The 14,286-nt window shown below is 40.3% G+C and overlaps 1 protein-coding gene across 5 annotated transcripts in view; it reads right to left on the bottom strand.

Moving 5' to 3' along the window:
• Window positions 1–14,286, bottom strand: part of furinb (furin (paired basic amino acid cleaving enzyme) b) — a 114,511-nt gene that overhangs the window by 99,094 nt on the left and 1,131 nt on the right. For 4 of the 5 annotated variants that reach the window (XR_004200641.2, XM_031759059.2, XM_039615474.1 and 1 more), the window contains exon 2: window positions 6,520–6,797. Coding sequence is in view for 3 of the 5 variants with exons in the window: in XM_031759059.2 (XP_031614919.1) it covers window positions 6,520–6,696 (177 nt within the window). In the remaining 2 variants the exon portion in view is untranslated. Of the gene's footprint in view, window positions 1–5,920; window positions 6,286–6,519; window positions 6,798–14,286 lie in introns of those variants that run through there. The other variant, XM_039615475.1, reaches the window with a different exon arrangement.

Raw genomic sequence — 14,286 nt, 5'->3', positions numbered from 1 at the left:
CACACACACACACACACACCTTTGGAGCAAATACACTGATCTACAGTTACAGAGCCTAATACTACTAGAGCTACTACTAAACCTCGCCCCAACAAAAAGCCCAGTTTTCACTCTAAATTCAAACGATTTATTGCATGGAGAGTTGTGTTTTGTCCCAAAAGGAAAGCTGTGTCCCCGCAACGTCCACAGAAAGGCTTTCTGTTAATAAAACAGTTTTTATTCCCACTCAGCTGTTTCGTTGTTGACTTATTTTTACTGCTCAAGTTATTTACATTTATTGTATTTGTGTCACTTACTTCTCATATTATTCACACCTTGTGCTTTCTTTATATTTGACGGTCTTATTTAACTGTTTACCTTTTCCTTTAGACTGCGATGTATTTCACTGTGTTCTGTAAAACACTTCCTAAATATGTTTTGAATGGTGGCATCAGACAGGAATAGTAAACAGGAGTCGACAGGAAAGAGGGGCGAGAGCACAGGGGAAAGACATGTACCTGGGCCACTGGATTTCAGCCGTAAAGCACATGGTTATCTGCTCAAACAGTAAGCTAAATGAGGCCACTAAATGCTACCTGTGAGTTTCATATTAGACTAACATTTTGATTTATTATATCCAGTTGAAAAAAAACCCCCAAAACAAACAAAAAAGTGGATTTTGCCCCCTCAATAAGGAGATTAAAACTGATTTAGACTCCACTTTAAGTATCTTGGTTACAGCAAGTGCAAACTCATACAATGGTAATATGAGTACCTAACTTTAAAGGCACTCTTGACAGACTGAGACTTTGTCCTTCAAATGTGTACAAAACATGCAGTAGAAATAAATGTAAAATCTTTTTTGAATGCACTAACTAGACATCTATTCAAAAACCTCTCCAAACAAGTCAGGGTGACAAAAAACATGCGATGAATCTTATAATATAACAGAATAATACTTCCTCATCATCGAGTTGGAATCCGTATGGAGTATCCAAACCATTTGCCAACAGGTTGGCTACTAGTGAAAAGTGAATGACATACTCACAAACATTTTATTAAATGCAAGCTATGCTTTTAACTATGAACTTAAGTGTCATTACAGCCTTTAATACACATTTCATTTCTTGTGGTTTAGAAAAAAAAAGAAAGCATGTTTTTGACTACAAGTGGGGAAAATATGATACTTACACTGATCATCAGACACTGTCAGAATTATTTGTAGTGCATGACCTAAAATTTTTATTTCTCTAAAGGCAAAAAAAAAGTTGCTTAGCAAAATATAAAGGACAGAAGCAAAGACAGAAATAATTCATTCTAGAAATGACTTACGACTGGAGATACATGAAAAACGAAAGGGAAACCCTGAACCCCTGAGCCCAACAGTCCTGTGGGGCATCTTCCTGGCATGGTTCGATGCACTTGTCGACCTAATAGAGAAGAGTCGCTACAAATTAATATGAAGTTATTCTGGGTGATCACCTTAATCCTGCAATAAATCCAGATCAAAGTGGTCTCTTGTATGACCAAAGTTCCCCCATCCATATAGCAGAAAGGGTCCCTAGAATGCCTCTGTAAGTATGAAAGTGATGTGAATAATATGTCACGATTTCAACCCAAGTAAAACCCCAGAGATTTAAGACTGTGTGGGGCAGCGCTCTCCATCATGAACTGACGTCAGATTTTTGCTGGAGAAAGGTGCTCCATCGTTTCAGTAAGCCCCAGAGACTTGGTAGAATCTATGTTAAGGTGTACTGAAGCTATAGTGGGAGAACAATGGTGGCGCACACCTTACAATGACACCTTATGTTTAGGGCTGTTCGATATAACGATATATATCGGATGACGATATAAAAACGTCTATCGTTTCATTTTACGCTATCGTTTGTTTCGTGGTGTCACAAAACAAACTGTTTACGGCAATATTTTTTCATTATTTTGATGGTCACTGTAGTAGGCTATATTAATTTCCTAAAGTTCTCTCTTTCTCTTATATTTTATATAACCACACTACAGACGGACAAGCGCTTGTTTTTATGCGTTGTCGTTAGCAACAACGATGGTAAAACCACCTCGTGTCTGCTTGTTTATTTTCCACAAACTTTTCACAATAAAGCTCAAGATCCTGTTGAGACTTTTCAAAATAAACTGAATCACGTGAAAGATGCAGAGTATTTAATGGATGGATGAAAAAAAAGAGCCAAGGTGCTAAAAATAAACCTTAGACTCAAACGTTAGAACAGGCTTTTCCCCGCAGCAGCTGTGTAATAAATACCACAAAAAAAGCGGCCGTTACAACTTATGTCTAAAATGTATTGTTTCATGCATCAGTTAAAACACTGGACTCCAGGTATGCAACGCCCAGCTGGAAACACTTCACGCAAGTCGAGCTGCCCGACATTCACAGAATTTACAGAAAATGTTACATTTTTGTGATTTATATCGTTATCGACGATAGATGTCTTAATATCGGGATATGAGATTTTGGTCATATCGCACAGCCCTACTTATGTTGGTTTTTCCTTCAATTTATCACCAATCAATAGTCTGGTAGAGCAAAAAAAGAAAGTTGAGTCAATCTTACACTTGGAATAAATTCTTGCTAACATTATAATATATTAGCACCACTTCAGACTCCATCTCTTGAGGTTCATTAGTGCCAACGGCAAGACTTTGCAACTTTTATTCAGAGAAGCACTCCTCCCCATTTCTTTTCAAAGTCCTATGGGGAACAGAAATCAGCAAATACTGCAGACAGGTGCATGTCTATATGCAGGAGAACAGTGAAATATGGCTTTATGATTAAGCCTACAGTGTTGAAGAAGTTTATGTGCAAGAAAGGGAAAGAAAGTAATCTTAACTGATTAGAGAAAAGAACTGATGTTCCTTTTTTGAAACTATTTACTTAAAATAACTGGGGGGGGTTTAAAGAGCCAAACCAATGACACATTCTCACACAAACACATCCTCCCCATTGCACTTAAGGCAAATGAATGCAAGATAAAACCAATAACACAGTCTAATATAAACAGCCTCTCTCTCTCAGAGCTCACTTTACAAATCACATTCAAATAGAAAATAATCAAACTCTTCTCGCTAGAAAAACAAACGGCCTTAAAAGCATTAGTGCCACGTCTGCATGCACTCAGTGCTGGTGTGTTGTGACAATCTCCCACAGCCACCACATGATGACAGAAAGAAAGAGAGTGCATGAGAGTGAGATGTATTTCATGAAATCATTTTTTTGTATTTCTTTTCTTTTTTTTTTTTTTTTGCCAATGCAGCTCACTGAATCAAATAAAGAAAGAGAGAGAATAGGCCAGTTGGTTGACGTGTCACATTGTTGGCAAGGCATCATGCAGAGTAATGGACAACTGCAGATTGCATTACCTTTCACCTAGCACTGAAAAGTTGAGTCTGAAAGAGTATTTTAGTACTATAACTTGAGACAAAATGATTGCAATCAACATTCATTCATTGAATGGGAATGGTCTGTAAGCTGTGCAACTCTGAAGTCAATGGAGTGTTTTCCTGCAGTCTTAAAAGAAGGCCCCCCACCAGGGGAGCTGACTGTGTGAAGCTGAACAAAAAAGCCCTTATTTCAGATTACACTACAGCCACATGTTTACAGTCAGTTAGCTATAAATAGAAAGAAACTGGGAGAGCCAGATGGAGAGATGCAGAAAGAGAGGAGGACAAAGAAACACAGAGAAAGGCTGTGGCGTTAGACGTCTAATCCAGGATGATTCAGTCTGTCACCACCTACAGAGCCTGCCCATCCTCATAAAAACAATGATTCTGACTTGGCTCACCAAGAACGCAACATGACATTTAGCTCCAAACCCTACCATAGAACTCCCACACAGACACAAAGCATTACCGAAGAAAGGAGGCCAAAATGTAACACAGATACAACAAACAGATACAACGATGCTGATAAACAATAAAGTCTTGATGACATTTACACTTAAATATCAGCATGAAGCATAATCAAACACGCACACGCACATTATCCCTTATACACTCAAAGAAAATTAGGCTGAAACATAATAAGTGAATCTGCAAATACAAAAAGACGTGCAGAGACAATAAGGTGTTTCTAAGCACCACAGTGAACAAATAATCAGTTACGTGATGATCCTGTAATCACATTAGTGATAAAAATCCAATTAAGTCCTGATTATACATCAGCCTCTTTCCTCTCTACAAGAGCCCTATAGAACCACCACCAAGGATGATGGGAAAATGAATAAGTCATTCCCCCTCTAAGCTGCCAACTCTACAAAGTCTTGCCTAACTCATACCCTCACATAACCCACACTACACTGTCAGAGAGCAGATACTGCACATAGCCCGTATATCATCATTCTCTCATAGCACCCACTCAGGAGAGACTAAAATAAAACTTATTTGGGTGCTTCTGTAAAACAATGACTGAAGATGTACTCCTACAAAATCTAATTCCAGACGGTGGATAATACTAAATTTCTTCCAGTCATCCAACACTTTTCTGTCCATAACATCATGCTACACTAGCTTTACTCCTTTCTTTGTTAGCATCTCCCACACACGCTCCTAGCTTTCACCGTGTTTAGGAAATTAGTATTTGTATCATTTCTTCCTAAACTTGCAGCCAACTATAACCACCACCGTTGGAATATCTGCCTCCCACATCCACACTGCAGGGCAAAAAAAAGACCCCTCCGCGTTTGGAGAAAAGTGCTAAAGGCTTGGTTGGGGTGAGGTAAGTGGGTTTTTCTTAGAGCCCGCTCTTCAAAATGAGTCTGCATGCAATTCTCTTTCATTTTCCAGGACCTAAGCTTAATTTCGTGTGCACTTAACTGACAATCTGCCACGCGGGATCATAGATTTCGCAACCCAGAGTCGTCTTAGAGGATTCATTTCTCTGCCTTCTGCCAGCATCTCTTCATTTGACGTAATCAGTAATTAACAGAAAGTAGAAAACTAAACATCTATCCTTTAATTAAGTGGTATTATAGGCAGAGGCTCAAAATGTTTCTGTAGCTGGGTGAAATGAGGGCAACAGTGATAAACAGAAGGGAGGAACTGATTAAACTTTTTTTTCCTAGGGAAAGTGATCACATTAGAGGAATATGAGAGAAAGAAAAATTACCTCATTCTGAGGAGAGATACTTTTTTGGCTCTAGAACACTGTGTCTCTAGAGTATATATATATCTGTACTTTGTGAGCAGTATACTGATGGGTTCATTTTACCCAATTCATTAAGACTACAGATGGGTTCTCTATCCAGAACCTACAGAATCATTTTACAGTATAAGTGTTAGGGGCCAGTACACTGAAGCCTTCTTTTATCCTGCACTACAATAGTTTTATACTTTTTAAGCCTGAAGCTACTGCAGTATCTACATAAATACTAAAGAAACTGCACATTTAAAAATAACTTAAGTTACTCAGAGAGGCTCAGTGTTTGGTCACATGGATGTGATCTAATATAATGGACGTAAAGAGCATTTCCTGGTGACACAAGTCTAATCTTGTCCAGATTGTCAAAAAACCCGAACTACAACTATTTGCTAGGATAAAAGACTAAAAACTTCTTTCTTTGCACTCCAGACAAAACCATCTTTGACAATAAAAAGGCAGGAGAGATCAGCCCGATTTAATTTCGCAAACCTCTCTTTCAGAGAATCCTCTTTAGTTGAGGTGGGTAGAGGTGGGACGGGAATATGCAGAACCTCCTACGCATATTCGTAAGAAGTAATCCATAGGGCTGTTCACTGGTGTGTGTGTGTGTATGTGTGTGTAACACTCCAGCAGCTCCACACAGACACATGCAAATGAAGTAAAGTCTCAAGTGAAGCAACAAGGGAAAAGGGGACCAAATAGCGACTCGCTGTCAAGTGCTGAGCACAAATATGAAAAAGCTTAGCCTCTGAAGCATTTTGATATGTGAGGTACCTAATACGCTGAAAGAACAATAAGTCACTTCTCCGTCTCTCCTCCTCATTCTTCACCCTCTGACAGTTGTTTTTTTTCCTCTCCCGTATCTCAGAACTGTGTGATACAACAGTTTAATTAAATAAAATGACTTGGCAAGACCACAAACAGCAACTGAAGTTCTAGCAATAAAATTAAACTAGCTAAATCACAATTAAACAGAACCACCTTCCTTCAGACCCTAAAATATCACCCTTATTATTGCCGTCTATTTCTACCACTGTTCTGCAAACACGAGTATGTGCCAGTATGGTAAGAAGTCATGCATGCCCCACTTAAGCTACAAGAAATGGGAGGAGGCCAGACTTTAGCAATCCACTGAAAAAAAGAGAATACTGTCTACGTGTCATGTCAGGCTCTCTGATGCACACTTGCTTTGTAAGACTGAGACTTGCAAGACTTTGCAAGCTGTAACAAACCATGGCTGTGTATAGTAAAGTAAAATCTAGTAGGTAGGTGGTATATAGGAGAGAAACTAATCCAAACAGACATATGCAGCATATATAGTATAACATTTTAGACACTGTAATAGAAGGAAGAGTAAGAGACGTAGAACTTACATGGCCATGGTTGATGAAACCATGTTCCCTGGCGATGCGGTCAGCCTCCCCAGGGCCCCCATTGATCTGGACAGCCCACGTGTTGGTGTACACCTTTGCAGCATCAATCCAATTCAGTTCAGCTGTCAGCAGGACAAAGACTGTCCACGAGAGAAGCAGGGCCACCCTGGCATCCATTAAAAGGAGAACTTCACAGCGCAGTTTATCTGTCCGTCTGTTGCTGTGTCCCAGGCAGAGTGGGGATGCTCCACCTTACAGCAGCAAAGTAGAACACTGGCCTGGAGATGAGAGGACAGAGTAAGCTATAAACAAAAACATGGCCTTCTTAACTGGGTCACTCTTGGGTTTGAATTACCTACCGCAGACACCATTCACAAAAACAAACCCAGAACTGCATCAAAAATAGACACCACACCCACAGACCTTATCAAGCATGAAACTTACTCACAGTCTGCTGTCAGACTCTGAGAAGAAGACCACATCTTAATAAATGTGCAAAGCATAAATATTAGGTCAGAAACAGACAAGGGCTGTGCCAAAAACGAAATCATTTTCCAATTCTCTTTCATTTTTTTGAGACTTGAAATGGTAATGTATGATAATGATATACAGTAGGCATGTTGCTGCAATACAGGAAAAGCTCCTAGCAAACCAATACACAGCTACTGGCAAAAAGAGGGGAAACGTTTCTGAGGAAGAAAATGTTTATATTCTACTCATGCACTGCTCTTCATTATAAGGTATTCCATTTTTTTAAATAACAGACTGCTTATTAGGTATGAAAAGGTACTTTTCAACACATTTAACAGAATAGTAAAATAAGCACGCTAAAAAGGACCATTATTTGAGCAGATGTTCAAATGAGCAAGATTTTCAACTGAGATCGTCTGCTACTCTTTGATTTGTAGCTCTTTGGATCATAAAAAAGGAGCCTGTAAGTCAAACATAAAAAGGAAAGCTTTAAGGTAAGTTAACTGACTCAGAGTGTGAAGACAGATAAGGTGTGGTTATCTGCTAAATATATCAGCTCATCCTAAGAGAACAGGAGATAGAGACCATACAGGCCTAAATGTCTCTCCGGTAACGCTGCTGATCACACAAAAATGACATCACAATGATATCAAATGTATCAATCCACACAACACACTTAACCGATGTGGGGGAAAAAAATCTCAGATGTTGTAAATTTGCTGAATTTGCAGTGTAGACCCGCCAAGTAGGTACTTAAATAGAAATACTAATTGGAAAATCAGCTGATCACACAGACAGAATGATGGCAAGTCAACTTGTCTGTCCAACACATCCATTTAGATTATTTATGTCAACATTTCTGGACATCAGGATTTTTAGATTTAAAGTATACAACTGTTAAGTTAGCTGTTCATTGCCTTAGAAAGGTCCTAAGCCACAAAACCCTAAAAAGAAAAAAAAAGGGGAACACTTGATCATCACAGCATAATACAAAGTCACTAAACTAGTCATTACTTCAGTGTTATCCATCTGTCCAGTTAGAAGGCATACACACATGTGACAGACCAAGGACTGGGGATGCAGTGGCATTTGTCACACGTGGTCGATGCAAAGTTTCTCTCATCTGTGAAGAGAACAGGGTGCCAATGGCGGACCTGCCAGTTCTGGAGCTCTCAGGCGAATGCCAATTGAGCTGCACTGCGCAGTGCTGTCAGGAGCTCATGCCACCCTCATTGAGTCCAAGTCTTTGTATGTTTCTGACAGTCTGGTCAGAAACATACACAAATAGCCTGCTGGAGGTCATTTTGTAGGGCTCTGGTACTGCTCCTGCTGTTCCTCCTTGCACAGAGGAGCAGATACCAGTCCTGTTGCTGGGTTGACGCTTTTCTACGACCCTCTTCAGCTTGTCTTATGTAACGACCTGTCTCCTTGTGTTTGTGGACAGACTGGTATCTCTGAGGTTTCACAGCCCTTGCATTATACTGTGATGATCAAGTGCTTCCTTAATGTTTTTTAGCAGCAGTCAAACTACAGTATACCTGGATACATAGTCAGACTCTCTCAGCTCTCCAATACTTGTTCAAGTTGGTCGTGATCTGGCTTTTAAAACCCCAGCATACTTTATCTAGTACCACCAGGTGCCTTTAAATAAGATAGTGACAGTCCAGATCCTTCAATAGTGCACATTTTCCTAGGTATACTGTCTTGGTGCACAACTTTTTAATACACCTGGCAGGTAGGATGTTCAAAGCTTTAAAGAACTTGCTGTGTCTCTTGATGTTATCCTAAGATCATAGCTTTGAGGAGGCTACACCACTGGTTGCAGGACTACTTCTTATTTTTGAGCCCGAGGATGTGGTGGATAGAAAGATGGCAAAGAGCATTTGTAAGATGCCTTATGCAAAGTAATACCTGATCATGTCAAAAAGGGCAGAAGGCAGCACAATTTCTTGAATCATACAATTTATCTTTTGAATTCAGCCTTTTAGATTTACAATGCAACTAAAATCATTTTCTCCTGCATCTGGGAAAGTTTCAGACTCAAACCTTCAACTTAGTTTAAAAAAAAAAATTCTATTTATTTCTCTGGTGGAAAAAAGTGGATCGCTCCCTATAGACAGGTTTGTTTTTTCCCCGAAGCGAAGGTATCTTGGCATTCTTTCACAAGTAATGGGTAAAAGGAGCAGTCAATCTACATTCAGACACTCATTTATGGTCATGAGTTTTGGGTAGTTATAGAAAAAAATGAGGCTGTGGATGCAACTGACTGAAAATATTTTTCTTTGCACGGGAGCTGGGCTCAGGCTTTCAGGTTACATTCATACCAAAGTAACCGTACCATGCCAGGTCACGTTTGACCCCAAAAATTACAGTTTGTTTGACACGTGTGATCGCTGTGTGCTGTGCCCTGACCTGCTTGAAGAGGTGGGCTTAGGTGAGATTTAGTGGTCCTCACATAATAGGAGTACAAAATCTGCCCAAGAACAGTATGCCTTGTGTCATACAGCTACAGTGAAAAACGGTTTAGGTAATCAGCAAATGTTTGGTGCATGTGAGAAGACAGAGTGACACTACTTTCCCAATCAAGCCACAAAATCCTTGAAATCATGACCCTTTTTGTACTCTGCAAATGTGTTTTTCAAGTATGCTATTTGAGTGTGAGTGAGCATGAGAAAGGGGATTTGAGATGCTGAGATGAACTGATGTATACTCCGGTCCCAATCACTAATCTCAGTGTATGCGCAGGCCAGTGAGAGAGTGGGGACTGTCGTGCTAGTGCACGTTACATGGCAGCCGTACCGAATGGAAGCACGCCCTTGGAGAGTGGGAAGCTCATACATCTGAGGGAGCTTGGAGTAGATCCACTACTCCTTCATGTTAAAAGGAGCCAGCTCAGGTGGCTCATGCATTTCACAGAGAAAGCTACCCTAAGGACTTTGGGTTAGATCGAAATTCCTCCAGATACATTTTATATGTTATCTGGGCTGCGATAAACTCAGCATCCCCCAAGAGGAGTCTGGAAATGTTGCTGGGTAAAAGGAAGTCTGGGATATCCTGCTTAATGTGTTTCTACAATGACCCGAGATTGGACAAGAGGAAGAAAATAAAGGATGGGTTAGTCGTAAACACAAATTCTTTATTTTGACCAAAAGCCTTTCCTTGTGGACTGATAAGAAAAACCTCCCAACTCCAAATGATATGCCTTTAGCAGTAGGAATTTGGAGGCAACTGCTGTTTTTGCCGTAAACTCCTCACTTCCCCGAAAATACCCTCAATCCCTCATTCGTCCAAACAATTATCCCATTTGCGCAGATTGCATAGATTCAAACTATTCAAAGAGTAGACGCTCACTTCTGTGGCTTCACAAATGTGGTGTGGGTGTGATTTGAGCACAACAGGAGAAATGGTGGAAACATGACCACGGGCTGTCACTCTTCCTGTGGAGTATTTCTTCTGAGCTCATTAGACACTATACTAGCACCACAAAAACAGGAGCAGGGGTCTGCTGTTACCGAGACGGCTGAGAGATGGAAGAATAGATGGAGAGCAAGAATAGGGGAAGAGATAAAGGAGATTGAGGTGGTACTGGTGGGGTCCCTCCCCCTCATACAGCATTGCGGAAAACAACAAGTACATTATAATACAACTCCCAAAACACCTTCTTTCAAAATGCAGCCTGGAGAGGAATTAACAAGTGGCTGCTTACTCTTACAATATACATCAAAGGCCTAAAAGTAAGCCGTAGCTTCAACCCTCACACCAAAGGAGAACTAAGACTTCAAAATCCAAACTACAATGAAAATAGAAAATGAGTTGCATAACCTCGATTGAGATTAGTACCACACTGAACTTTCAGTGGACGTGCAGGGGTGGATAAATGACCCGTGATTTGCTAAAATAACATGACAGATTTGAAATATTAACTGAGCACTTTCTGTTTCAAGCTATTGTCAGGACTTCTAAAAGTCGTTAAGTGGGCCCTTTTGATAAAGAGGACGAGAAATCTTTTATTTTTCCCCAAAGTAATTTCTTACTGCTGAAACAGAATAGGAGCAACAACAGGTACTTCTGCCACGATGTTCTTTCCAGACGATTCAAAATCCTCTCTTATTCTTCAGCATCAGCAACTAAGTTGTCCTTCAAGAGGACGCATCACATCAGCTGATCCCTTGTTCTTGCTCAGTGGTCAGCAGAACTTTGCAGGCTCCGTTGAAGAAGCTTAGCACAGACTGATTCGTGTGCTTTGACTCACTCATTATTCAAACGGTTTGAGATTAGAGGGAGATGGATCAGCAGTGCATCAGCAGTGTCCATTAATTAATGTTTTGATAACTTCCCCAGTCCATTAGACTGCAGCCCCTGTACCCTAAACACTTGCAGCAATAAACAGATTAAAACTGCTCAAAATTAGTCCACATTATCTTTTATTATATAAACATGGTGGGGGATTTTTAATGCACTTTTTGAGTACACTGTTATTATTATCCTAATGCTGTATTTTATAGGTTGTATATAATTTAAAGGTTACAGTTAAAGCCTAACACATTCACCAGCAGAAACTATATTATCGGCTTAACTGACTCATCAGTAAATGGTATTAGTGGCTATGCCTGCATTTTTATACGTTGCAAACAGTAAAGCATTGATACATTGGACGAACGGTGCATCGGCTTACATCTGCGGTGTTGACTGATATCGGCCAATCGACAAGCCAGGTGACATTTACCTATGGCAGCGACATGTTTATCTGTTGTGTCACATCAATCAGTCAGGGTCGCAGGGGGAGGGGTGGGGGGCTGGAGTCTATCCTAGCAGATGCTGGGCGACGGAGCTGACAGGCTGCTACTCCATTGCGGGGCTAACACAGACAGACTGATAACCCTTCACACTCAGACCTACAGCCCATTTAGACTCACCAGTTAACCCATTAAGCTTGTTTCTGGAGGGTGGGGGGGTGGGGGGGAGCCTTCTTGCTGTGTGGCGACATTATGCCGCCTTCCAGTTATTTAAAGTTATTTAAAGCAATTAAATAACAGGAGGTGCATTTGAAATATACTTTCCCGTTTGTTTAATTCCTAAATTTACCCTTACTGCCAACCCTCATAAAAAAAGCTTTTTATCCAGCTGTAACGACTTTACATATCTTTGTTATAGCTTTCTTGTAATCAAATTAGAGGTATCCTGGCAAACCATAAATTACATTAAAAAAATAACATCATCCAGTAATTCAGTCATTATTTATTTTAAAATGTTCCGATTTCAAAATTGGTATTCGACATAAAACTCAGTAGTTGTTGCTGAGTGCAAAGATTAATAAATAACAAGGGCACAACGGCCAATACTAACTAAAACACCATCAGTCAAATGAAGCAATACTGTCAGCAGCATGAACCTGAATCAAACTCAATTCTTAAGACAAGAAAATTCAAAATATTCTTTTCTTTTAGTTGGAAAAGACTTGATTTCCCAAAGCTCTGGAGCAGCTGTTTAGTCAACAGCACACCGCTATCACAAGTATTCCCAGTAGGTTAAATGTGATTTATCTGACAAGGAGTTTAATAGAATAGAATAGCTCTTTATTGTCACTGTAGATGTACAAAGAAATTATGGGTGCTCCATGCCAACTGTGCAGGAGTAAACAAAATAAATAAAAATTAAAAACATCAGGAAATACTAGCAAACAGAAGAGATATTTACAGTCTGGAGGAATATATACAAACTAGAGGAATATGTACAAAACAACAGAGAGGCACACAATGTGCAATTTGTTCGGTCTGGAGAGACATGACAAACATAATGAGACACAATAGCGTCCACCCTTGCTCACAGATGAGAATAAAGAACAAGTTGCATCAAGAATCATTCCAAACTTTCCAATCCATCGGAATCGTGTGTTTCCAAGAATATCAGTTCTGGATTATTTTTATAACAGCTCCCGTGTTGCAAACCCATGACGTCAAACTCATGGCACTAGAGCTTTTGTACACCTGAGTCACAACAAAGTTTTTTTCCTGCTGTCGCACTCTGTTCAGACTCAGAGATGAAAAAAAAAAGTTCATTTAACCCATGAACACCTAGTTTGACTTCCCTCCGCAAGAAAAAAGAATCAAAAAATTAATCACATGTGAATCGATAAAGAGTCTGCAAGCAGAATCAATAATGGAACTGGTATAGATAGATTTCTTTTTTTAATCAATATCCATTTCTTTCCTTGATGGAGAGCAACTGCCAATTTCCATTAGCAATGACAAGAACACAAAGCTGTGACAGACCATATGCAGCACTCCAGCTCTATTTCAGGCTGCCCACCAGCCAAATCAACACCCACCATGTGCTCTGGGCCGGCCTCTCACAGAAAACCAAGGCACACAACCATGCTGCAGCATTTGTGAAGTACCACTGACAGCCAAGTATCCTTTCCTGAGATGGAAAATTGCTCCAAGTTAGAGTGCGATTGGAAAGCCAGAGGCACTGCACAGGCATGTTGTGCTCTATCAGGACTGCGCTACGCGGCGGGATGTGAGCTGTGCGGTGATCATCTGAGACACGCCATGTAGCGAGTGAGAACGCCATGACTGACTGCCACTAAAGCCTAATCCATCGTGGCTCCCACTGTCTATAAGTTACAGAGATGGAAAAGCCTGATAAAAATGTTGTCTGGGGCAGCAGCATTAATGTGTCCAGGAGGAAGAATCAATTCTGTAAGTAATGCCCCACAGAGATATCCAACCCCATTTTTAACAGCCATCTGAATCTTGGCATTTATCCCCGCGGTAAACTTCCCCCTCATCCACAACACCCTCCTTCCTAGTTTATAGATGAGTTATATTGTTGACAAGTTTGTCTCCCTACTTATTTCTCCTCCACTGCATTCCTGTTTTATATCTCTTATAAACCATGTGCTGCTAAGGGCTCACACCTTTAGGACCACTAGTACTGGATTTAGGAGTACAGGTGACAAACTGAGTGGAGATTGTAGGCTGGAGGTTGACGGCAAAGTCTTTCTCTATCTATATAAACTTAAGAAGACACCTTTGCCTAGACCTAAAGGAAAAGCATGGAAGATCAGTCAATCTTTGACGTGAGTGTAGTCGGAATAAGAAGGATGCCCTGAGCCATACTTTTTGCCTCAACAACTGGTGACCTTGACTTCCTTCTTTGCTTTACTTCTGGTGGGAACTGCACTAGAAGTACAAACAATTTTACCCACGGGGTAGGGACAGCATGACTTGGATCACTTTAGGTTTAGTTTTGCAGCTTGTTTGCTCAAACTGAGCTGCTCTTCAAACAAGCACA

Source organism: Oreochromis aureus, linkage group 7 (genome assembly GCF_013358895.1).
Source record: "Oreochromis aureus strain Israel breed Guangdong linkage group 7, ZZ_aureus, whole genome shotgun sequence".
NCBI classification, from domain to species: Eukaryota; Metazoa; Chordata; class Actinopteri; order Cichliformes; family Cichlidae; genus Oreochromis; species Oreochromis aureus.
The sequence above is the reverse complement of the archived record's forward strand: the minus strand, read 5'-3'. Positions and strand labels throughout refer to the sequence as shown.